This window comes from Coffea arabica, chromosome 2e (assembly GCF_036785885.1).
Source record: "Coffea arabica cultivar ET-39 chromosome 2e, Coffea Arabica ET-39 HiFi, whole genome shotgun sequence".
Classification (NCBI taxonomy): Eukaryota; Viridiplantae; Streptophyta; class Magnoliopsida; order Gentianales; family Rubiaceae; genus Coffea; species Coffea arabica.
The window spans coordinates 4,335,000-4,360,557 of NC_092313.1; the positions used below are offsets into that span (position 1 = coordinate 4,335,000).

At 37.5% G+C, this 25,558-nt stretch overlaps 6 protein-coding genes across 7 annotated transcripts; 3 read left to right on the forward strand and 3 right to left on the reverse strand.

Annotated features, from left to right (window-relative positions):
- The first annotated feature begins 425 nt into the window (after window positions 1-425).
- On the forward strand, window positions 426-3,291 carry LOC113730216 (GCN5-related N-acetyltransferase 3, chloroplastic-like). The gene is made up of 4 exons (XM_027254748.2): window positions 426-1,525; window positions 1,605-1,663; window positions 2,100-2,156; window positions 2,446-3,291. Exons 1-4 carry the CDS (start codon window positions 1,067-1,069, stop codon window positions 2,591-2,593), a joined length of 723 nt encoding a protein of 240 aa, XP_027110549.1. The 5' UTR covers window positions 426-1,066; the 3' UTR covers window positions 2,594-3,291.
- Window positions 3,247-4,515, forward strand: LOC113730220 (uncharacterized). The gene is made up of 2 exons (XM_072078250.1): window positions 3,247-3,700; window positions 3,940-4,515. The coding sequence occupies exons 1-2, from the start codon at window positions 3,247-3,249 to the stop codon at window positions 4,437-4,439; spliced, it is 954 nt and encodes a 317-aa protein (XP_071934351.1). The 3' UTR covers window positions 4,440-4,515.
- Window positions 4,516-4,718: 203 nt separating this feature from the next.
- LOC113730218 (uncharacterized) lies at window positions 4,719-8,126 on the reverse strand. Its single transcript, XM_072078251.1, has 5 exons — window positions 7,987-8,126; window positions 7,048-7,387; window positions 5,800-5,898; window positions 5,532-5,652; window positions 4,719-5,072 (listed from the first exon to the last, which is right to left on the reverse strand). Exons 2-5 carry the CDS (start codon window positions 7,321-7,323, stop codon window positions 4,858-4,860), a joined length of 711 nt encoding a protein of 236 aa, XP_071934352.1. The 5' UTR covers window positions 7,324-7,387; window positions 7,987-8,126; the 3' UTR covers window positions 4,719-4,857.
- LOC140004301 (uncharacterized) lies at window positions 7,992-14,583 on the reverse strand. Of its 2 annotated transcripts, none has more exons than XM_027254756.2 (6): window positions 14,174-14,583; window positions 12,830-13,322; window positions 12,084-12,423; window positions 11,557-11,655; window positions 11,290-11,410; window positions 7,992-8,172 (listed from the first exon to the last, which is right to left on the reverse strand). In XM_027254756.2, exons 1-6 carry the CDS (start codon window positions 14,400-14,402, stop codon window positions 8,144-8,146), a joined length of 1,311 nt encoding a protein of 436 aa, XP_027110557.2. In that variant the 5' UTR covers window positions 14,403-14,583; the 3' UTR covers window positions 7,992-8,143. The 2 variants fall into 2 exon arrangements, with proteins under 2 accessions (XP_027110557.2, XP_071934350.1); XM_072078249.1 differs by lacking the exon at window positions 7,992-8,172 and adding an exon at window positions 10,302-10,830.
- A 1,822-nt stretch (window positions 14,584-16,405) lies between these two features.
- LOC113730221 (uncharacterized) lies at window positions 16,406-20,375 on the forward strand. The gene is made up of 6 exons (XM_027254767.2): window positions 16,406-16,934; window positions 17,093-17,201; window positions 17,646-17,737; window positions 17,965-18,223; window positions 18,745-18,888; window positions 20,061-20,375. The coding sequence occupies exons 1-6, from the start codon at window positions 16,588-16,590 to the stop codon at window positions 20,154-20,156; spliced, it is 1,047 nt and encodes a 348-aa protein (XP_027110568.1). The 5' UTR covers window positions 16,406-16,587; the 3' UTR covers window positions 20,157-20,375.
- Window positions 20,376-20,780: 405 nt separating this feature from the next.
- Window positions 20,781-25,182, reverse strand: LOC113730222 (autophagy-related protein 18c). The gene is made up of 5 exons (XM_027254768.2): window positions 24,785-25,182; window positions 23,012-23,812; window positions 21,827-22,085; window positions 21,201-21,324; window positions 20,781-20,989 (listed from the first exon to the last, which is right to left on the reverse strand). Exons 2-5 carry the CDS (start codon window positions 23,789-23,791, stop codon window positions 20,896-20,898), a joined length of 1,257 nt encoding a protein of 418 aa, XP_027110569.1. The 5' UTR covers window positions 23,792-23,812; window positions 24,785-25,182; the 3' UTR covers window positions 20,781-20,895.
- Window positions 25,183-25,558: the final 376 nt, after the last annotated feature.

Genomic DNA, 25,558 nt, shown 5'->3' on the forward strand with positions numbered 1-25,558 from the left:
ACTTAATGGATTCAGATCTTAACATATTCAAACTGTTTGATAACTAAAAATTAAACATTTGAATTAATTAAATGGCACTGAATTTTCTAGGCAAATCTTGTTCCTAAAATTAAGTGATAAATTATTTATTTATCACTGAATGTGATACGTATTCAAATGTATCAGATTTAATATTTAATAACTTAATAGATTCGGACTTCATATTTTAGATTTCAGACTTAAGTTTTACCAAATACGCCCTTAGTCTTAGTAATTAGCATAGCCTCTTCAAAAACATTTTCTCAAACTAGAGAGCAATAATATGTTAACTCAATTTTGATTTTGATCACCGGAGTCCACAACATTGCTTTTGAATTACCGGTGTGATTAATAGGGGCGGCTCGATCCTTGAATTAAATAGGAGAGATAATGAATCAAGCAAAGCCCTTCATTTTTTTTTTTTTTCGACACAGAAGTGTCCGGGTCAATTCTTACGGGACCCGACTAATCCCCTGCGGCCCGAGAGAGGAGGCTCCACTCCACTCCGGACATGGTAACTCCAGGCAGACTCGAACATTGGTTGTCCAAAACCGGACAACGCCCCTAAAGTGGAAAGCGTGACCGACTGAGCTGCCTGGGGGGCAAGCAAAGCCCTTCACTCCAGACCGAATTTGACATCCCTTAACTTTGATTAGCATCCTTAATGATTGATATATATAATTCTTAATAAGAAATTCATAATTTAATAACTTAATATTACAGGACATCCACTCACATATGGGTTAATACTCTAATTTTGGGTATTAGATAAATCGCATCTCATGTTTATGAAAAATCCGTGCCGCCCAATCATCAACATACCAATGCCTCTTATGCATTAGGAGACAATCCGGAATGATTTCTTAAAATTTAAAATAGAAATATTAACCATCTCTTGAAAGTCGAATTTTTTTTTTTTTTGAGGGAAACCCATCTCTTGAAAGTGCCTCGTTTGTTTTTCCCATCCTTAACCTGTGGCGTTGCCCCAAAAAGATTATGTATGCAACTCTGCGGTGGAGAAATTAGAGAATAACGTGATTAAACGGAGATGGCCGCCGTTGCAACCTCCGCTTACAGCAGCTGTATTCCCGCCAATTTCCTCCATTCCCCGCTAAAAATAACCAACCAGATTTCATCCCCGCCGCCATTGTACATCTCCACAAACCCATCCCACGTAAACCCAAGCCATCTCCAGCACCTCTACGCTCTCTGCAACCACTCCTGCCACCGCTTCCCTAAGCTCGACTCCGACGGCCGCGTAGAGCTTATAGACGTCAGCAAACTCCGAACTGCTCTGTCCAATAGCTCCGTTGTCGTATCGGTCTTCACGAAACCCGAATTAGCTAATGATTTATCGTCCACTGCTGAAGTCGGGACAAGATCGATGGGCATTGGTGGGAATTGGATTCAGCGAGTGATGCCGGTGACTCCAGATAACGGGAAGCTTGTGGGGTTTGGACGCGCTGTTTCTGATTTAGGGCTAACTGCTTCCATCTATGATGTCATGGTCGGAACACTTTTCCTTCTGAAAAAGTAATTTTTATTTTATTTTCCTTCTAATGTAGTTGTTTTTCAGTGCATTTCAGGTGATCCCTTCTCTCCAGGGTAGAGGAATTGGGCGGAGGATTGTACAAAGAATTATAAGGTTGTAATGGGACTAGATATTTTTAAGATTCTAGGGTTCTAGGCATTGCTTGGAATTTGGGAATCATTAAGGAAAATCATTTGCTTATATTGTTTTGAAGGAGGCGAAAGTTCAATTAACAAGTATATGCGAGGAACTGTTCAGCTTTTACTGATTGGTAATATTGAGTTGATCAGCCAAGTGTAGTTTAATTTTCTACCGTTATTCATTTTTGGCATGTTGTAATTGTGGTGTAGCATCGAGGAAACATTCTACCTAGTATTACCTGCAGGTTTTTCTCTATTCATTTACCATTTTGTGGGAAGGATTGTTTGGGGTTGCTGACTGCAGAGCTAAGCATAATGGGAAATACATTTGCTACATAATGTGCTAGTTGTTGAAAATTTTTGGTAGTCAAGCTCTGAAAGATGTCTAAGCACTCCAATATTTCTTGCAGAATGCTTACTGGCAAAGGGGTGTACGATATATCCGCCCTTTGCTCTGAGAAAGAGGGGTAAAGTTTTTAAGTTTCAGTAATTAGTGTGTTTGGATTACACATTATTTCCACCTTATTTACACACACTGATTTGCTTTCATCATCAACACATTTTTTAATCATCTTTTTATCTCACATACATCACATCAAAAAAGTATTACAGTATTTTTTTACAAAATTATCTCAAATAATTTACTTGTATCATCAACACGTTTTTTTTATCAATGTAGGTAATGATCTTATTTCCTGCAATTTTTCGGAAAAGGGTATCTTTTGAAGCTAACATGGCCCTTGTATTCATCCTCAGGCTATTCTTTAAAGCATGTGGATTTGGAGAAGATATTCTTGGTTCCACTACAATGATGTATACTGGGACATCTAGCTGTCCTGATGCACATCAGACTGCTATATATGCTGGCAGAAAGCTACTTTTAAGTCCCCCATCAAGACAATAGTAGAGTTCGTAATCTCTCTTTCCATGACCGTGCAGATGCAGAATGCTCTGTTCTTCAGATAATTGGATTGCAATCTACGTAGAACTTCTATTGACTAGCCTCAAAGTTGAAGGGTTCCATAGGCACTCTATTCCATTTACTGATTTACCGCACAGCACTCTTCAGGCAGTAAGTTAATGGAGTAGGACTTTGTGCTCCTTGTGAGCACTGGGTTAAAGTGTTTCCCTACTTTAGACCAGCTGAAAGGGATGTGTTGCATAGCCAAACAATTTCATATACCATTCTAACAGGCTTTTAAGTTGTTCAGTTAACAAGCTTTTTTTTTTTTTTTTTTGATAAATTGCCGCATGAGTGGGCCATCCATCTAATTTTCTTCCACTTTATGCTGGACAAACTTTTGACTTTTGTTCTGATTCCTCTCCTCTTGGTATGGATTTACGGGTCATTTGCTCGACAAAAAGGTGACGGAGATTTAGAAAGTCGTGATGGATAAGGAATTCTCTTGGCCTGTGGGTAACATTAGTCTGGAATGGTACAAAGTTGTTAACTTTCTCTTTTCCTTATCAACTCTTCTTTACAGAGTTGGAAGAACTTTTCAGAAAGCAACCTCTCTTGCCGTTCTGTCTTCGTTTCACGATTGAATCTTAGCTGTGATGGGAAAACTATGGGTTGAGGTCTGCCTGATTTCTGCTAGGGGACTCCGGCGAACATCTTCACTGTGGAAGCGCCAGTGGTTTGCCGTTGGGTGGATTGATACTAACAACAAATACTGCACCAGGATAGATGCTTCGGGAAATGCTAATCCAGTTTGGAAAACCAAATTCTGGACAGTGGTTGATCCTTCTGAACCTAACTTCCAAGATATGGCCCTCCACGTCGAGGTCTATAGTAGAGAACCCGTCTTTCTTAGAGAAAGGCTCTTGGGAACGACAACGGTGATTCTTAAGGAATTTCTGGAGAAGTACTTGAAGAATTCTGAGGTTCCAAAACCGGTGGAAGAAGTAGGAAGTTTTCAGCTGAGAAAGAAGAATACAAACAAACCTCGAGGATTTGTCGATATCTCAATCCGAATATCAGAAGAAAGGGAAGAGTCTAGCTCATACCAAGGTACAATTACGGACTCCCTCATCATCATGACTTTCTTTTTTCTCATGAGAACCAACCTCATCAGTCTCTTTGTTCGGATTCCTGCATACTGCAATTTTCCTTCTGGCGCATGGGCTATGTCTATTATTGAACAGCAATAATGCTTTCCACACAATTTAAGGGTTTGGACTGTAGGATTCTTAGAATCAACGAGTTTCGATGTTTGTCCTCGTGAAATTTGTGAAATTTTGGTTTCTCAGGTGATGAGGAAGGATTTAAGCTCATGGATAACAGCATGGGAATTAACTTGGATATTGGGCACGGACCCCTGCATTCACAATTTCCTGCACCCTCACCGCTGCAGCCAGGAAGTCAGCCGCAGACAAGCAGCCAGTATGCCCATCCACTTCCATTTCCTCGGAATTATCCCAATATACCAACGGGTCCAAGCTATGCACCAGCCGGGGGAACAAGCTATCAACCACCAAGAGCTCCACCCCCACTCCCACCACCCTCAAATGTTAGCTATATACATACCTCTCTACCGAGGACAGATGATTTGCGGCCTAGTTACATGAACATGCCATCATCTGGACCAGCACCTGGACGCAGCAGGGGACCTGGTGTTGGGGTGGGACTAGGTGCTGGAGCATTAGCTGCTGGAGCCGTGATCTTTGGGGATGATTTTATGTCAGGTTTTGATTTTCCACGCAATTTACAAGATGCTAGCCTGACAATATCAACTGATCCTCCTTTCTGAATATGCGTAGAACATAATCTGCTGTTGTATGGCGAGGGACATTATTGTTGTTTTAAATCATTTCAGCGTTCAACAATTACTGCACCTGCACCCCGTAACAAACATGGGATATTTGTGATCGCTGCTAGCCCTCTAAATCCAGAAGGAAGTTTGGATATTGGCTATGCATGTTCAAGCTTCTAACACCAGTGCGTCGCAATCAACATATGCTGCTTCATAAAAAAAAAATGCGACTCATCGGGGGATACTATGAAGAAATACAAAACGGACAAGAAGAAATATTAAATGATGTTTATCCATCTTTTTACTTTGACAATCATTGGGGAGAAATTCTTTCTGGAGTTTAATTATGTCTCCACATTTATTTTGAGGGTTCAATCCTCGGCACAATTGTCAATTGGTTTAAGAAGATCCAGGGTTAAGTCACTACTTGCAAACGCTGCTCCTGCGAAGCACCGAAAGTTCTCTGTAGAAATTTCTCAACAACCGATACAAACTCTTCAGCCGTTTCTTCAGCAGGCAAGTGGCCGCAATTCTTGATCACCTCAAGACGAGATCCTGGAATGAATTGTGAAAGCCTTCTAGAGTTCCAAGGGGGAACAAGTCGATCACTATCACCAGTGACAAGTAGGACTGCAATTTACATTGGCAATGTCAGCATATCCGGGCTTTCGGTCATACTGGATGATAAATTGACCTCTTTTTTTTTTGCAGACATTTAATGTCCAATTCAAGAAATTGTGAAAAAGTATAGTCATCCAATAGAAGAGATGAATGGTACACCAACAGGACCCAAAACATGGAGGCAATAAACCTTTAGGACAAAATATATATAGGCTCAAGATGAAAATGTATGAGCATTCGGAGGGCTAATGATGATTAAGACTCTAACTAACATAAGCACAAAAAATGGATAATCAGATTTAAGTATTTAGTCAATCCATTGGCATTAAATCCAACATTTAGGATCCACCAAACATTTTCTTGATTATATTTTCTGTTAAGTCTTCTATGTTGATCAATGGTAGGAAAGGATTTTATCTTTCATGGGATTATTTTGATTGGCCACAATAATTAGGTAAATTTTGTAACCTGGACATGAGATTTCGCTCAATCTTTTGGAAAGCTGTGGCTTTGATTGAGAAGAAGAATCTGCAAGCATTGCTGCTGCAAATTCCGCAAGAGCCTTGTCCCAACCTTTCACCTTCTGTGACTGCAATGGTAAAGTGGGTAGTTACAAAAATATACATAAATGGAGAAATTCTCTGTATGATCTGAGTTTTTTTCTGATTGGAGAGCAACTTAGTATAATGCATCCAAAATTAGGGGAATCTGGAAAAGAAAGCTTTTCAAGAATCACCTTTGCATAACCTTGCAAGACGTGATCAGTAAGTTGATTTGAATCATACCACGCGTATCGAAAAAGAGGATTGCCAATTCTGGCAACCATCATTCTTACCTAAAAACCAAGCCGCATGCAACAAAGAAATAAACGTCAGATCCGTGCATTAAAACAAGGGATAATATCAAACCTCAACCTCCCCTGAGGTTTCTCTTCTCTTAATATCACATGGCACCCTCAAAATTTTAAAAATATCACTTACCTCCGTTACTTTTGTTTTTTGTATAACAAAATTTTTAAAAACCCTAAACTACACCTTCAATTGTTAAACAAAAATATTCCTAAACCACTTTGTTCATTTCAAAAAAAGATCACTTAAAAGACAGTATCTTATATAAAAATATAAATTTAAAAATAAAAAAGACATTTGACAAGAAATACATTTGCACTAATTTAACTCTATATACTCAAAAACAATTTCTTATGAAATATTTTTTTTTTCAATATCTTCTCATTGCCCAAATCATTAAATTGTACTTATAAAAATCAACTCAAAATAAACAAATAAATCATACCCCACTTTATCATAATCACAAAAAATAAAAGATAAATAAAATTCAATTTATTATAATTTATAAATAAAATATTGCATAGTCATCCAAAAAATGAGGAAGAGAGAATGATGGAGAAAAGGAAAAGAGAAGAAAGTGACTTTCGTTTCTTTTCTTTTTTTTTTTTTTTAAAAAAAAGTTTGGCATCTATTTATTTGATATGTGAATTTTGTAGCAAGTTAGAGTTAATATAGTCATTTTACATTTACTAGAAAAGGTAAGTAATATTTTAAAAATCTCAAAAATGCCAAGTGATATTAGGAGAAATCTGAAGGGAGGAGGTTTCCGATATTATCCCTTAAAAGAAACAAGACGCAGACTAACAAAAATTTCCTTTATCTAATGAAATTCCTCGGTATCCCAAAACTTGTAAATAAAGGCTAGACTGTATACTAAAATAGTCCATCCGTTGAGTTGAGAAGCTGCATTTGGTGTCTCAGATGGTCGTTATCTTTCTCCATCAATAAATAGTGAGTGTTTCAAAATCCACTATGAAATAAACTTATCAACATAATCTGTAAAATTCTCAAACCATAAGCTGAAAGATAAAGGATGTTATAATTTAGTTACCAAAGGGCCTTAAGTATTGGAAACCACGAAAATAAATTTAAGCCAAGAGAATAATGAAAATTTATCCTGAAGAGAAATTTAATACCAGCATTACACCAATGGCAGAGGAGAGGAGTGCCAATAAAGCCTTCTTGTACGGATAATTTATCATATGACCCATCCCTTTCAACATATTCATAGTGGCCTGAGCAATATGTTCAGCTAACATTGACAACATGCTGAAACTCCTGAGAATTGGACTCCGGTGACTTTCTGAATTTGAGTGCTCCTCTTGTTTCTTGTTGTTTTCACCTCTCTGATTATCTTTGGAAAAATCCTGTTTCAAAAGAGGTGCTAAAATTGCTGGAGAAACAAGAACCATTGCAGCAACTCGATCAGGTGCCTCAAAATATGTATCAACCGCTACAAGGGAACCAGCTGAGTGCCTGGCATCGGTTAGCTCTTAGTAAGCATAAACAGAGACTTTCGCCATCAGAAAAGGGGCGATTGACAGAATGAGAGGGGAAAGTACCAAAATATTGATCATAGGTGTGAAAATATATTATTCTTTCAAAAAAATTAAATTTAACTCTCAATTGACAGTGTGCCTTCTGAAGGCAGTTGGAATCCTCTATCCATCTACTCGGTGTCAAATCCAGTGTCAATTCTACTTATCACGTGATCGTAGAAGAAATTTGAATAAATAGCATATGACAAATTAAATAATAAATAGGATACTTGACATAAATATGAAAGTGGCACTGAATTGCCACCGGAAAAGTGACACTGAGGATCTCGTGTGTCGTGTGCTAGTTTAGAGCATTGACATTTGACTATTTTTCTCCTTGTTACGATTCGGGTCAACATTTGAGGAGTTTGTGCTAATTTCCAGAGGTTTACTCCATAGAATGTGCGACAGCGGAAACAGTATAGAAACCCTTACCAGTAAAAACTTAATGATGAAATATTCAGAAACCAGAAAATGGGCACAATATGAGAAACAATCAAAAGAACAGAAGGTTGAATATATATCACTTTACCCCACCAGAATTACTTTTTCAGCTGCTAAGACATCAATAAAGTACCGGGTTGCCAGTACAGAGAACATAATCGAGTATGGATTTAGAGGTCTGGCATCTCGGCTGCCAGTAGGTGAACGATTGGTTGGGTCGACCCGTGATGTCAACCCAAAGGCCGGTCTATCAAAGGCAAGAACTTTTGAACCAGTGACCTGTGCCAAAGGCTCCATGACTCGGTTCCATGAGAATGTAGAAGCATTAAAACCATGCAACAGAATCATGGGAAAGCCAACACTTTTGGTGCTATCAGAATCTTGAGGATTAGTAACCTCTTCTGCCAATGATTCAGCATCAAATATTTTGTAGTGTATCTGTACCCCTTTAAACTTACAAAAGCAACTCTCAGGATCAGCCAAAAGTTTTGGATCTTGTAATTCATCCTGATCTATGCCTGCTATTCTCTGCTTTTTCTGCTGGGGTTTGACTCTTACCAAGAGTTCCTCTGTGCAGAGAATAGTCAATAATTAGCAGGAAGCATGTCAAGATATAGATTGCATTAGGAAGAGAAAGAGGATGACAATAGGAGGAAAACATATATAGGAGTAAAGCTTATTGAATTTCCCCTTAGAACTCTGATAAACAATGATAAATATTCCTTCCTTTTGATAAAAAAAAGAAAAAGAAAAAGAAAAAGAAAGATTGCTTCTACAATAGCATATTCAAAGACAGCGCATGAAACCATTTCCTTTACTAGGATTTTCTTGAATAGGGAAATTTTACTAATCTAGAAAAGAATTATGAAAGGGGGTAGCAATGACATGGGACTGTCGTTGCTTCACAAAAAGAATCAATTAAGAGAACTGAATTTACTAACTTTATGCCTACATTGATAAAAGTGGTCCTAACACGGATGAACAGATCTCACAGAATGGCCATTTTGGGTTTTGAGGGTAAACCTAAATTGTATCATCATAAGAAACCACTCCACTGATAGGTAGTAGTAACAGCTGCGGTAAATAAGAAAAAAGGATTCTTTTGGCGACCCTTTTTGATTCTGTAAAACTTGTATAAACTTGTAACTCCTACTAAGGTGATGGTTTGTGGTTGCTTCATCTTATATCAGTAAGCAAGCAAGTTTAGCAGCTTCTTTTCTCTCTCGCTCTAGCAAATAGGAAGCATTGTAACATGATATCCTGGTTTCTAACAATTTCACCTAACTCTTCTCTAACTTCCCTTGACATACTGAGTTATCGACAATGAAAATGATCTTCACTTTCTCGCCATTTCACATTAAAATTTTTTTTTTTTTTACTCTTAAAAGATTAAAAAAGAAAAAAGAAAAAATATTGAAAAAATTTATTGGAACAATTTTTATAACATCTCAAAACAATTGCCAATTGGAAAACATTATTTCAGTGAATAATGGACCGTAAGAAAATCAATGAACATGTACGGAGTTGGTTAATTAAGGCTGCTTTGATTTACCAGAATATTCTGTAGGGGAAGAAGAAGAAGAAGAAGAGGAAGAGGCAGCAGCTCTAGGGACACATTTGAAGGAGGCATCATGTTTCAGAGCCATTTGAGATTTCCCACAAGTTTGCAGTGCTGTGGAGGAGGTAGCTGCAGCTCCCAAACAACACTAACTGGTGACGACAGCACTGATATACACCATAACAATGACGGAGCCCAGTGGCGTAGCCATGCAAACCACGTTTTCCAGGTTTTCTCCACACACACCAACAGCGACGGGGCTGCAATTTTTTACCGTAGGATTCCTATACACGCCAGTGACGTAGCCTTAAACTCCACGTATCCTAGGATTTCTCATTCACTCCACAGGAGCTCAGTGGCGGAGCCGCTTTTTTTTTTTTTTTTTGTAGGATTTTTTTTTTCTCGGAGGGCCAAAATTCTTCCTAACAAAACGTCGGCTATATACCTACCTCTCTACCGAGGACAGATGATCTGCAGCCTAGTTACATAAACATGCCGTCATCTGGACCAGCACCTGGACGCAGCAGGGGACCTGGTATTGGGGTGGGACTAGGTGCTGGAGCATTAGCTGCTGGAGCCGTGATCTTTGGGGATGATTTTATGCCAGGTTTTGATTTTCCACGCAGTTTACAAGATGCTAGCCTGATAATATCAACTGATCCTCCTTTCTGAATATGTGTAGAACATAATCTGCTGTTGTATGGCGAGGGACATTATTATTGTTTTATATCATTTCAGTGTTCAACAATTACTGCACCCGCACCCCGTAACAAACATGGGATATTTGTGATCACTGCATGTTGGCTACGCATGTTCAAGCTTCTAACACCAGTGTCTGGCAATCAACATATGCTACTTTGAAATAAAAAAATGCTACTTATTGGAGGATATTATGAAGAGATACAAAACGGACAAGAAGAAATATTCAAGCGTTTTCACTTCCCTAAATTTAGAATGACATTCTAACGGCCATGAATTGTATTTCCATATTCCTGTCAATGATGTTTATCCATCTTTTTACTTTGACAATCAATGGGGAGAAATTCTTTCTCGAGTTTAGTTATCTCTCTGCATTTTTTTTGAGGGTTCAATCCTCTCCACATTTGTTTGAGGCATGAACTCATATAACATGGTGTAGTACAACTGGTTTAAGAAGATCCAGGGTTAAGTCACTACTTGCAAGCGCTGCTCCTGCGAAGCACCAAAAGTTCTCTGTAGAAATTTCTCAACAATAGATACAAACTCTTCAGTCTTTTCTTCATGAGGTAAGTGGCCGCAATTCTTGATCACCTCAAGATGAGATCCTGGAATGACTTGTGAAAGCCTTTTAGAGTTCCAAGGGGGAACAAGTCGATCGCTATCACCAGTGACAATTAGGACTGTAATTTACATCGGCAATGTCAGCATATACAGGTTTTTGGTTCTACTGGATGATAAAATTGACTGCACCTTTTTTTTTTTTTTTTTTTGCAGACATTTAATGTCCAGTTCAAGAAATTGTGAAAAAGATATAGTCATCAAATATAAGAGATGAATGCTACAGCTACAGTACCCAAAACATAGAGGCAATAAACCTTTAGGACAAAATATAGGCTCAAGATGAAAATGTATGAGCATTCGGAGGGCTAATGATGATTAAGACAGTACCGTAAGCACAAAAACTAGATAATCAGATCATTTAGTCAATCAATTGACATTAATCCAAAATTTAGGACCCACCAAACATTTTCTTGATTATATTTTCTATCAAGTCTTCTAAATTGATCAATGGTAGGAAAGGATCTTATCTTTCATAGGATTATTTTGATTGGTCACAAGATTTAGGTAAATTTTGTAACCTGGACATGAGATTTCGCCCAATCTTTTGGAAAGCTGTGGCTTTGATTGAGAAGAAGAATCTGAAAGCATTGCTACCGTATATTCCGCAAGGGCCTTGTCCCAACCTCTCACCCTCAGTGGCTGCAATAGTAAAGTGGGGAGTTACAAAAATATACATAAATAGAGAAATTCTGTATGGTCTGAGTTTTTTCTCTGAGTGGAAAGCAACTTAGTATAACGCATCCAGAATTAGGGGAAACTGGAAAAGAAAGCTTTTTAAGAATCACCTTTGTGTAACCTTGTAGGACATAATCAGTAACTTGATTTGAATCATACCACGAATTTCGAAAAACAGCTATGCCAAATTTGTCAATTATCATTCTTACCTAAAAGCATGAGCAAGTGAGTGAGATAGCCACATGCAACAAAGAAATAAACGTCAGATCTGTGCATTAAAACGAACAAGATGCAGACTAACAAAAATTTCCCTTATCTAATGAAATTCCTTGGTCATCCTCAGTATCCCAAAAATTGTAAATAAAAGCTAGACTGTATAGTGAGATTCTCCATCCGTTGAGTTGAGAAGCTGCATTTGGTGTCTCAGATAGTCATTATCTTTCTACATCAATAATAGTGTTTCAAAATCCTCCATGAATTTAACTTATCAACATAATCTGTAAAATTCTCAAACCAAAAGCTGAAAGATAAAGGATGTTATAATTTAGTTACCACAGGGCCTTAAGTATTGGAAACCATGAAAATAAATTTAAGCCAAGAGAATAATGAAAATTTATCCCGAAAAGAAATTTAATACCAGCATTACACCAATGGCTGAGCGGAGGAGTGCAGATAAAGCCTTCTTGTACACATAATTTATCATATCTCCCATCCCTTTCAACATATTCATAATTGCCTGAGCAATATGTTTAGTTAACTTTGACAACATGCTGAAAAGCCTGAGAATTGGATTCCAGTGACTATCTGAATTTGAGTGCTCCTCTTGTTTCTTGTTGTTTTTACCTCTCTGATTATCTTTGGAAAAATCCTGTTTCAAAAGAGGTGCTAAAATTGCTGGAGCAACAAGAACCATTGCAGCAACTCGCTCAGGTGCCTCAAAATATGTATCAACCGCTACAAGCGAACCAGCTGAGTGCCTGGAATCTGTTAGCTTTTAGTAAGCATGAACAGAGATTTTCACTATCAGAAAAGGGACCATTCACAGAATGAGAGGGAAAGTACCAAAATATTGATCATAGGTGTGAAAGTATTCTTCTTAAAAAAATAATTAAATTTATCTCTCAATTGACAGTATGCCTCCGAAGTAGAATACATTTAGTATAGAGCATTGACATTGACTATTTTTCTCCTTGTTACAATTCAGGTCAACATTTGAGGAGTTTGTGCTAATTTCCAATGGTTTACTCCACAGAATGTGCGAGAGTAGAACCAGTATAGAAACCCTTAGCAGTAAAACTTAATGATGAAATATTCAGAAACCAGAAAATGGGCACAATATGAGAAGCAATCAAAAGAACAGAGGGTTGAATATATATCACTTACCCTACCAGAATTGCTTTTTCAGCTGCTAAGAAGTCAATAAAGTACAGGGATGCCATTACAGAGAACATAATCGAGTATGGATTTAGAGGTCTGGCATCTGCACTGCCAGCAGGTGAATGATTGGTTGGATCGACCCATGATGTCAACCCAAAGGCCGGTCTATCAAAGGCAAGAACTTTTGAACCAGTGACCTGTGCCAAAGGCTTCATGACTCGATTCCATGAGAATACAGAAGCTCCAAAACCATGCAACAGAATCATGGGAAAACCAGCCCTTTCAGTGGTATCAGAAACTTGAGTAGTAGCAACCTCTTCTGACAAGTTTGGAGCCAATGATTCAGCATCAAATATTTTGTAGTGTATCTGTACCCCTTTAAACTCACAAAAGCAACTCTCAGGATCAGCCAAAAGTTTGGGATCTTGTAAATCATCCTGATCTACGCCTGCTATTCTCTGCTTTTTTTGCTTGGGTTTGACACCTCCCAAGAGTTGCTCTGTGCAGAATAGTCAATAATTAGCAGGAAGCATGTCAAGATATAGATAGCATTAGGCAGAGAAAGAGGATGACAATAGTTACTTTTCTCTCTGGTACAGCTATAGCTAATCTGTTCCCTGAGAGAACTGGAAAACATATATAGGAGTAAATCTTGTTGAATTTTCCCTTAGAATACTGATAAACAATGATAAATATTCCTTCCTTTTCGAAAAAAAAAAAGATTGCTTCTACAATAACATATTCAAAGACAGCTTATGAAACCATTTCCTTTACTAGGATTTTCTTGAATAGGGAAAATTTAGTAATCTTTAGAGATCTAGAAAAGAATTATGAAAGGGGGTAGCAATGACATAGGATTGTCGTTGCTTCAGAAAAAGAATCAATTAAGAGAACTGAATTTACTAACTTTATGCCTATACAGATGAAAATTGAGCTAATACGGATGAACTGATCTCATTAGAAAGGCCATTCTGGTTAAAGAAGCTAATTTTGAAGGTAAACCTAAATTATAGGTAGTAGTAACCGTTGCATATTCAAAGACTCTCATCATAAGAACCCACTCCACTGATAGGTAGTAGTAACCGTTGCAGTATATAAGAAACAGGGATACTTTTGGCGACCCTTTTGATTCTGTAAAACTTGTATAAACATAACTCCTACTAAGATGATGGTTTGTGGTTGCTCCATCTTATATCAGTAAGCAAGCAAATTTAACCGCTTCTTTTCTCGCTCTAGCAAATAGGAAGCATTGTAAACATGATATACCAACAAGAAACAGACTAGAAAATTTAAGTTTAATTAATCAATATATATATATATATATATATATATAAGGCTGGTTTGATCTACCAGAATATTCTGTAGGGGAAGAAGAAGAAGAAGCAGCAGAAGCAGTAGCTCTAGGGACAAATTTGGAGGAAGCATCATGTATCAGAGCCAGTTGAGATTTCCCACAAGTTTGCAGTGGCAACCCATGTGGGGTTTTGCGGTGTGGAAGAAGCTTTGGCGGTTGTGGAGGAGGGCAGCAGCAGCTCCCAAACAACACTAACTGCTGACGATACACTCCACAGATACTCATTTCTAGTTTTACTAGTGTGTGGGCACACCAATCTTATTTGTAGGGTGGGGGGGTTTCTTCGTATTGTTGATTGTGGGATCAAACGGGACTTCCTTTAACCCCAGAATTGGCAGGGAAAGAAGCAGGCAAGGCAACCACCCCACCTACCAGTTCTGTGTGTGATAAGAGATGGATTCATTTGGAATCCGCTTTCTTATTATTTCCTTCTCATCGAGTGCTCGACCAGAAAGTAAATTTTTTTTCCCTTGTCATGAGTGTGCTTGGCTAGAATATTATTTGGAAAAAAAAAATACTGAGTTCCATTGGACAGGAGATTATTCGAAAAAATATATTTGACATAAAATAATATTATAACATTTTTTATAATATAATGTATATGAAATATAAATTTGATTAAAAATTATATTTATGTTACAAGTAAAACAAAATTTGAAGCCTTTTATTTTTCAAGTCTTGATAATCAAATAGATCCACTGTACCTTCTTTTTCGAGATGTAAATGTAACGTGGTATATGAGATAAAAAAATAATTAAAAAATAAAATAATAATTAAAAAATGTTCATGATCTAATAAACATTTATTTTTATAAATAATCGTCAAGCCCATTATACTGAATGTGGTCATTTATTTGTTAGTAATGCAATGACCTTAATAATTATAAAAAAAAAGAAGCGCTATTTCATAATTTTAGCATGAGGGTAGCTGTGTGTGTACATATATATATATATGTATGTATGTATATATTTTTTGGGTGGGCTGGGGAGGATTGTTCATGGTAAAGCAAAAGTGTGTAAAAAGCTATATAGCATAGTGGTGTACTTGTACCATTACGTCATGACCTTCCAAATACTCTGGAAATGCTAATTGTACTGTACTCTTTGCTTAGAATCCTCGTTCGTGACGGCAATTTTGTCCATCTCTTTCCTCCTGACAACTACTCCCTATACTATTGTTTAGGCAGGGGATAATTTCATAAACCTACCCTGAGATTTCTGACAATTTTACTTACTTCCTTTTAGGTTTGAATAATTACACTAGCCTCTATTCATGTAGTAAAATGATTATAATATCTTTCACTTATAAATAATTCTTATAAACAAAAAAAAAATTCCTACAATTATAACTAGTTTTTCATTCTAAAGCAATGGTTGCCACACAAACTAAGCTATTGTTCTATTTCTCCAACTCTTTTTTTTTACCTTTTTTCTCCTACATCTCATAATTCATTATTTTTTTTTCAAATATATCCTTTTTTTTGTTTTCATTTTTATAAATATTATGAATTGAATTGCAAAATGATAAGTTGTCGTATCATATTTATTGTTAAACTAAATGAAGGTGAAAAATATAGTGATGATACAAAGTACATACAAGAAAATAAAGCGATAGCTAAAAAAGAAATGTGGATTAAGGAAGGTTAGGGGTGTTATGCCAATTGTGTAAAAAACTTTTTGAAATATAAAAACTGCAATTAGATTTGCCTAGAGCAATAAGATATGGTCTTTAGTGTTGCTTTTGGTTGCTCCATGTTGTCATTCTTGGTGGATTACATTATTTTAGCATTAACAAGGTTGGATAATGATAATGGTCAATTCAAACATTAAGTTTAGGAAAAAAAAAAGGAGGCTAAAGATTATATTGAATGCAAACTTTAATTGTCCCAGTTGATTTGCATGGGAAGCTTTGCGACGGCAATGGTAGACTATCAAAATTATAAAAATATACAAATTAAGGTGAAGTGGTTTAACAAGTTCGTTAGGCACTTTAGAGCGGTGATTATGCAATTTACAATAGTTACAATGTGGAAAAAACTTATTAGTGAGTTTTTCCTCCTTCTAAATAACAAAGGGGTATTTTAGGATTTTTGCGAACAAAATTAGTATATTAGGTCTATATTATTATTGAAATACTAAAATCATGGGGTGGAAGGTGTAATTTTTTAAACTAGAAGAAAGCTCCCTACAAAAGTCAAACCGCAAGAGGTTTCTGAAATTTCGCTTTCGATAATCCAGTCCAATCCATTCCTTCCAAATCATAAAACCGCAACGCCATGGGAGACCAATTTACAATCAACCAAACACTTCCTTATTGTTCATACAATGCCGTTCTGACAGAAAAAAATAATAAAAATAAACTTCCTTATTGAGGGTATCGTATCTGCCGTATCTGTGACTGTCATACCAAAATGGAAGCTTTGCTCTGCCAAAAAATCGGCGACCCGACGCTGCCTTTGGACGACTCCCCCTCCTCTCCTTTTACTCTTACAGCCACTCACCCCATTCCGGAACTCAACTCGCCCACCTCTGTCCGAGTCCGAGTCAGAGCCACCAGCTTGAACTACGCCAATTATCTCCAGATCCTCGGCAAGTACCAGGAGAAGCCGCCTTTACCCTTCATCCCCGGCTCCGACTACTCTGGCGTCGTCGATTCTGTTGGTTCCGGAGTCACTAAATTCAAAGCTGGCGATGCTGTTTGCTCCTTGGCCTCCCTTGGCTCCTTTGCACAGTTCATCGTCGCCGATGAAGCCCAATTGTAAGTCCGTCCGCCCTTCCTTCTTTCTCTTTTTCAATTGATTGATTCAAGTTTTAGCTTCTTCATCTTCTTCTACCCAAATAATAGAACTAAGTATTATTGGTCTTGAATAGTTTCATTAATTTTGTTTCTGTAAAACTTTCCTGCTACTACTGAAGGTTTAGAGTGCCGGAAGGGTGTGATCTAGTGGCTGCGGGTGCACTTCCTGTGGCGTATGGGACTTCGCATTTGGCCCTGCTTCACAGAGCTCAATTGCAGCCTAATCAGGTTGCACTAATAATGCTAGCTTCTCTGCTTTCTGCTTTCTTCACTTTTTTTTGTTCCCTTTTTTGGTTGTTGTTCCCTTTTTCTGCTTTCTTGGGGTTGTTGTTCACTTTTTTTTGTTCCCTTTTTTGGTTGTTGTGAATGGGTTATAAAAAAGGCCGGCCTTTTTTGTGGAGGCCAATTGTGGATTTGTCCACCTCGGCACCGTCTTAGGGAACGACCCGTGGTAGTGCTTGGAGGGGGGCCTCCCCAGGATTCGAACCCTGGTCCTTTGGTATAAGGGTCTTGGGGTTGAATGCCTGGTACCCTCCAAGCACTACCACGGGTCGTTCCCTGAGACGGTGCCGAGGTGGACAAATCCACAATTGGCCTCCACATCTAGCATTTCTTTATATTATTGCCTTGGACTAGTAAAACGAAGATTTATAATTGAATACCACTCCATAGGTGTTGTTGGTACTTGGTGCTGCTGGAGGAGTGGGCCTTGCGGCCGTGCAAATTGGAAAGGCTTGCGGCGCTATTGTTATTGCCGTTGCTAGGTATTCTACTAGTGGTTAATGTAGTTTTAGAAACTTCAGGGTCCTGTTGGTTGCACATGATATGTTTTCTGGTTATTGGTACAACTGAGTATGCATAAAAACTTTTCAAGAAATTAATCTTACTCCAACAAAGCAGACCTAAATTCAAAAGGGTTTCGAGTAATTTGTTGCTTTTACGAACCTTGGGCCAGCATAACTTGGACTTGGTCTGTGTATTAAAATTTCAGGGGAGATGACAAGGTTCAGCTTTTGAAGACCCTAGGTGTTGATCATGTTGTTGACTTGAGTAAAGGAAATGTCACAGAAAGCGTCAAGGGATTCCTACAGGCAAGAAAGCTAAAAGGAGCTGATGTTTTGTATGATCCTGTTGGTGGTAAAGTTACAAAGGAAGCTATGAAGTTGTTGAATTGGGGAGCTCACATTCTGGTAATAGGTTTTGCAAGTGGGGATGTGCCTGTTATCCCAGCAAATATTGCTCTCGTTAAGGTATCACTAGGAATTATATGACTTATTTGGTGCTTGCTTGTTTCATATTTTTGGATATCATTCTTCTGAGGGAATAAAGAAATCATTTCCTTGGACCAGATTCATAAGGTCAAGTTCAAAGCTGGATTTTATTCCTCAGTCTTGAGGTTCCTAGAAATTTTCTGCTTTCCTTGCTTTTCTCCTATTTGAGGATTCTATCTAAAATAATCAAAATGTAGTTTATCCTAGGTTGAGATTTTACCATATGATGATTTGTTAGGTCAAGTTACAGAAATAATCTGTTCTTAGTAGCTAATCTCATAATTGGAGGCTTGCTTCTGATGCTAATCTCCTATTGGGCAAGTTTTTGCATGCTCCAAATTGGAGGCTTGCTCTATATGGCATGGGTTGGAGCTGTCATGACTATATTTTTCATGCTAGTGGCTGACACCATAATCTTGTACCTGATGCTATGAACTTGCTCTTTCCTCTCTGGAAGTATTGCTATTATTTATATTGATATGTGCTTCCTTATGTTCTAGAACTGGACGGTTCATGGTCTCTACTGGGGAAGCTATATGATACATCGACCAGTTGTACTTCAAAATTCCCTAAAGGAGCTGCTATCCTGGTTGGCAAGTGGCTTAATTACCATTAACATCTCTCATGCTTTCAGCCTGTCAGAAGTGAGAACCTCTTCTTTCCTTCTTCTATGTGGAGTAAAGGTTTTGCAAAACTAAAGGCAACTTAGTATTTCCGTTTGCTTTGCCACATTAAATCATGTGTCTAAACAGAACCTGCATGGACATAAGGAATGAAAATTTGGTCAAGGGCCAGACAATCTTAGGGTAACGTCAGTGGTCTACTTGTATTCAGGTTCTGAATGACTTGCTTACCAGTTACCTCTTTCTATTCGAAAAGAAAAACTCCCAATAACCAATCAAATCTTCAAGAAATTAAAAATTACAAGGGTGCCACTTCAAATGTATCCTCCAATATTTTCCTTCCAGCTGGATGTTGTGAACACACGACTTCATCCTCTTTCATAGGCCATGTTTATTTGCTTCTTAAGAGTCAAAGAACAATGCAACTAAAAGGCCAGTCCATTTGGCTTAGATGTTAAGAGTAAAATAAGATTGAGGCAACAAAATACTAGCTATTTTGATTTGTTTACTTTGTGATTTAATGGGTACCAAAAACTGGAAATTGGGGCTTCTTCTTATATAGTTTGAATCTATGATACAAAGACCTGCCACTGAATTTGATTGAGACATTTTTGATAACTTTTTGAATATTCGCTAAACACATGCTCTTCTGTGTAGTTGAAAATTTTGAAATTTGAAATTAGGTTAGTGAAAATATTCTTCTGGAAAAATGAAGAGATATAACTAAAGTCAATTTTGAGAACTCAGTCTCGTTAATGAAAGATGGGAGGACATAAACTAGAACCTGTGAACTGCTCCAAAATAATTTTTGTACAACAGAATATGTAAACCTATCTAAACTCCCAAGAGGCCTCGGTCTAATGATTAAGGTTAAGGCCTCTGGAGTTAAAGGTCTTGGGTTCAGAAATTCCTTTCTCCCTCCTCTCTTCTTAAATCCCACAATTCACCTGCCTAAAAAGTAAAAAAAAAAAAAAAAAGTGTAGACTTACCTAAACTTAGAAGACACTATACTTTTTTTGGTTTTCAGAAGACTCTTCTTTTCCTGAAATTGTTACTAGTGTTTGGAGTTTTTGGATCTTCTTCCCGTCTGAATTTGCAGTTTCAGGGAAGAGCAATTGTGGAAAATTTTCACTTTAGCGAAAATTTTGAAGTGGATCAAAAACCCCTTGACTCAAATTCTCTGCTTTTGGCAGGCAAATCTTGCCTTTTCTGCCCTGAAAGATCGGAAGGCAATTGGAAAGGTGATGATTGTTTTTGATGATCAGAAGACATTCAGATCTAAATTATAAGAGCCAGTTTCCAGATAGAAGTTGAATGGAGCATCCTGTGAATATCCAGGCCCAGGATTCTGTATCAATTTCTTGAATTAGTAGCTAAAGCAGTTACTCCAGGAACGAGTTTGGAACTCGTATACAAATAAGGGATATTGTTATCACTCAACAGATTTTGTGTTATAAACTAGAATACAACATGAATGGAGCCTTTTTTCTTTTCTGTTTTGTCATCTACTTTTTGGAGCCACTGCTTGCATCTGACATTTGTGTTCATTCCTTAAACCCCTCCCCCCACCCTCCCCACCAAAAAAAAAAAACCTCTACCCCTCCGAAACACCCAAAAACAAACATTTTTGAGACATCTGACACCTCTGCCTAGTTTGCACATGCTTCACGGTCAATGACTGGAGATTTAGCGAAATTTACAAATGAAAGTACTTCTAAAAACAATAGTATACTAATCGGCACGGATGACTCCTCTAATCTGAAGGCAAGAATGGCTTGATATGTACATTATCATTGCTGTACAAGTTCTCAACTAACAAATTCGCATCAAACAGTGCAGTACCACGAAGAATGCACCTTATTACTATAATTAAACCCCCCCCCCCCCAGCCCCTTTCCCCCCGCGCCATCCAAAAAAAAAATTTCTTGAAGAATTACAACAACGGTACGCATTTACACAGACGTACGTTTTATACAATTATAGGCCTCTTGAAGGGTGAACAAACTGGGCAAGCAGATCTGAGCGGTGCTACCTAGGTCTACTTTCACTTTTTAGAAAGCGGAAATATTCCTGCTGCACCATCTCCCCTCCATTCACAGGATCAAAACTGCACCTGTAGAAGCTGGTAATGAAGGCCAAGAAACACAAAAAGAACATAACTGATTAGGAAATAAGCATTTCCAAAACATTCAAATATCATTTCAACACATTTATCCTGCTAAGCACCCAACTTAAAGAAGCATGAGCAGAACTAGAGTACAGTTCAAACCTAGGTACAAACACCTTCAGATGGGGGAACTAAATCGAATTGTCATAACTATATAAGAGCATACCTTCCATCCATGCCAACAATGATAACAGTATTTTGAGATCCAAATGCTGCAATGAACTGTATGCTTTCTGATAAGTGGAACTGTGCAAATGACCATTCTGAGCTGAAATATTTTGGCAATACACCTGCACAATATATGTCAATATATATAAGCGTGAAACTTCCAACCACATAACTAAATGTTACTACTGAGCAAGTTGCTTTATAACTGTTGAACAAGTGGTAGCCTTTCTCATGCCTTTCTATTTGGGTGCTATTCTGCTTAGAAGACATACAAAAAAGGCTAAGCTGTGAAAAGAGTCTGGTTTATAAAAACAACCAAGTAGTATAACCGTCAGAAAGTCTTCTTACTCCATAAGGTTAATTCGCAATAAACCTTCTTTTCTTACTGAGTTTGATTTACAAAGAATTTTTCCTGCTTTAGATGCATCCAGAATAGGGTTGCACTGGATAAACAACATTGTAGGAATCCTAGGCCATTAATCCTGATATACATGGAAGTTCAGCTTCAGATAATTAATCTATTCATAGTGTTATATTGTTTAGAAGATGAAGCACAAACCATATAAGCAGTGCGTGATTGGAAATTAGATTTTATTATCATTGAAGCTACAAAATTCCTCTTACCTTTCATAAAAGACAGTGATGAACCAGGGTTGGCACCAGTACTAGGAGAAATGAGAGCATCAAGTGAAGAAGTAGAATTTTGATAAAACAATGCAGGATTCTTAGCAGTGCCTGGATCAGATTCAGGGTCTTCCCCTACCACCCGTACTCTGAGACTAAATATATGTACAGTACCTTTGTCACTGGAAACGGCCAGCCACTGAACATTCGGAGATAGAGCAATGCTATAAATATCAGCTCTATCTACTCCTCTGCGTACCTATGTAAATCCAAATAATGTAAAAAAAAACTAAGCTTTGCAAAAATGGCAGGAAATACATTGAAACAAATATTAGTACTATGGAACAAATTAGAACCTAAAAAAGAACATAACATTGAACATCAGCTGCCAGTCAAGCACAGACTTGAAGCGACAATATTAAGTATCATAGAAGAGAACATTACAAATTTAGAAGCCAAAGCCAAAAGAGTGGATTTTCCATGCAGTGAACAACATCACATACTACAATTGAATTTTCTGCATACCAGGTATTGTAGACAGATTTCAATTTGCATTCTAAAGAAAGTCGAGTATTAAAGAGAAAAGCATCTCATTGAATAGCTATACCCTCAAAGATGAAACCCCTTCTCTTCTATTAACTCACTCCAAAAAATGATCTTTTTCTTCACTGGGAGATCAGTACTTCATCAGATGCGGCCCTTGATTTTGATTCTGAGTTCTTTTCTTTTTTCAGAGAAACACAGGTACAACTTTTTGATGGACAAATAATCTTTATAGATCAGATGTGTCATAAACTAGATCCAAGATTCGAAAGCAAAATTTAGCTTTTCATATGGAATGTGAATTGCTGCAATTGGCACAATATATTTCAAGTCTACCCTAAAACATATACTTTTTTAGTTTGTCTACTTCAGTTTCTCTTCTTCGCTTCACTTTGACAAGGGAAAATTTGAACATCTTTCTTTTGGCAATGGCCACCAAAGACTTGAACAAAGATCTTTTTCTTTCTTGTTCCAATTTTATTTTCTTTTGTTAAAAACAATATTATCCAGACAAATAGTAAATAGAGAAAAACATTTTAGCAGTTTTATTCACTATAACCACTTTAAAATCCTTCTCATTTACCAAAGACCCCAAGACCTAATAAAAGTTTAGAATACAGGAATTTGATGCTGGAACAGTACCTCCTGTAACTGAGTACCATCCATTGTATTGAAAATTCTTATCAAAGTGCCCCTGGTACTAGCAGTTGCAAGAAGCAGACCATCCATAGTCAAAGTTAAGCATGATAACTGGGAATCATGAGCTTTGATCAATTTTGTCATGTTTAAGCCAAAGTGTTCAACTCGAACTTGCCCTCGGCGAAGACCTGGGCAAGCTAGCACAGAAGTATTTAAATGGTGTGAGAGGCAACAAAGTCCCCTTGGGTTGGCCAAAGTCTCTATCTGATGGAGAAGCTTAAGGTCCATAAAATTGTAAACATATATCTTATGCTCAAGAATGACAACAACACGATCCTGCCTCAATTTCACTGCACGAACATCAGATCTAAATGACAATTCACCAATGCACCGGCTCTGATGATCATCCCAAATGATAACCTTATTTGGAGGATATTGGGCATTGGCTTTACCACCAACAAGTGCCAAAATGTTACATCGGAACAACATCTCAACAATCCCAAATCCCCCATTTTTAAGATCACGTCTGAAGGTTTCTTTGAAAGGATCGCAGTTGTATATTCGGAAACCACGACTTGTGCCAGCAGCAAAGCAACCATAATCCTGATTCCATGATACAGAGAACAGTTCTGCTTCATCATTGTCATTAAAGTCTGGTTCAGAATGGCCAAAAGGACCAGATACCTCAGCTGTTGGAGATCTGCAGGAACCAAAACCTACTGGCGAGAGTACTTCTTGAGATGTTGAAACAACTGAACTCATGGGAGATGAAAGAATGGTCATCAGCAATCCAGCAACTAGAACCTACAGAGAGTAGGAAGTTACAAATGAAAATACACCGTGATAGGATACCAAAACTACTATCAGTTATGGACCATTTCCAAGAAAAACTGGAGAAAGGAAAAGTACATATCAACATCAGGGCAGTTCAAACAAACGTCTGCAATAGATAGGTTTAAAACATATCTCCCTTTAGGGAAATTACTCGAGTATTGATTAGGTAGGGGAAAAAGTTGGCAAAAAGTAAAGGGGAAGAGAAGAAGGAATGATGACATTTTCGAAGCATGGAACAGTGCAATGAGTCAACGAGTCAGAATACAGTTCAATTTGTCACCGCAAAAGTCAGGTCATGCTTCACAGGCATCAAATTTATGCGAATTGCTAATTCAAAAATCTATTCAGATATGGAAATTTCAATGTAAAAGCCACCTTGAATTCAAACAGTAGTTCACATTTTAAACCACAAATCTTAGCAAATTATGCATCCCTGTGCACTAATTTCTAAGATTCGATCAAATTGGTTGTCCAAGAAAAATTCCCAAGAATATTATTACAAGAACATGCTACCCTAACAACGCTCAGCAAAGTATTGTTGCCAAGCTCTAGCATCTTTTCTTTACGACTTCACTACCCATTATACTACACCAAACAGAAAACACAAGTGAAATAGTAAAAAACGAGGAAAGAAAAGTGAAAGTCCAATCAGAACTCAATTAGAAATAATAAAGAGATGAGAGTTTTAAATTGTACACTTTATAAATAATACATGAAATTACTCGATCATTACAGCCAATTGAGCATCTTCCGATGATCCTAAAAAATATAAGGTTTTTGCTAAGACTTGAATTCAAATACGCTTGCTCATGAATTCATCATAAGAAACCAGGAAAGATGTGATCAAACAAAGACTTCAGTCAAAAACCCTAAAAACTCCAATTTTTAAAATTTCTTTTGTATTAGAACTCACTCCATGAGTTATTGAAACTATTAGTATACCTGTTGAAGGGGTTCACCTCAAGCTGCAGAAGCTTCAACCTCTGAATTCGGAGGGATCACTGCCACTATTACAGAACCACACATTTAGGAGATGTTTTCCATGGTTAATTGAAGGACAAACACAACCAGAAACCAGAGGGAATATAGAGAGAGAGAGAGGCCGCGGGGGCTGTGTTGGAGAGGAGGGGGGTGTGGCGGGTCTCGTCGTTTGGTCGGTGAGAATCGTATCGGAGACTAAAAATGGGCCCAATGATTGATGTACAACTAGTGGAGTAGTATTATTATTTCTGCCAACCAATTATTTGCTCTCTTTAAAGACAATTGGTTTTCTTCTTTACGGAATCTAGGGTAGGGATGCATTCGAATTCAGTCGGGAACTGAATCCGATCAATTTAGCTTACGGAATCTAGGGTAGGGATGCATTCGAATTCAGTCGGGAACTGAATCCGATCAATTTAGCTTATTTGAGTTCAAATTCAAGATTGAGTTTAATTAAATTTAATTGAATCTAATCAAGTTTAATCGATTCTATTCGAGACTAATTGAACTTAATCAAACTTATTTGAGTCTAATCCACCTTACCAACTAAAAAATAATATTTACATATAATTTTTAATGAAGGATATAATCGACATTTCACAATAACAAATATAAAAAATTAAATATATATGTTATAGAAAACTCGATTAGATTCGTCAAATCTTCCTGTTGATTCTCTCAAAATAGAGTAGTAGTTCGCGAGTTCAAGTTGAACTATTTGGTTTCAGTATGACC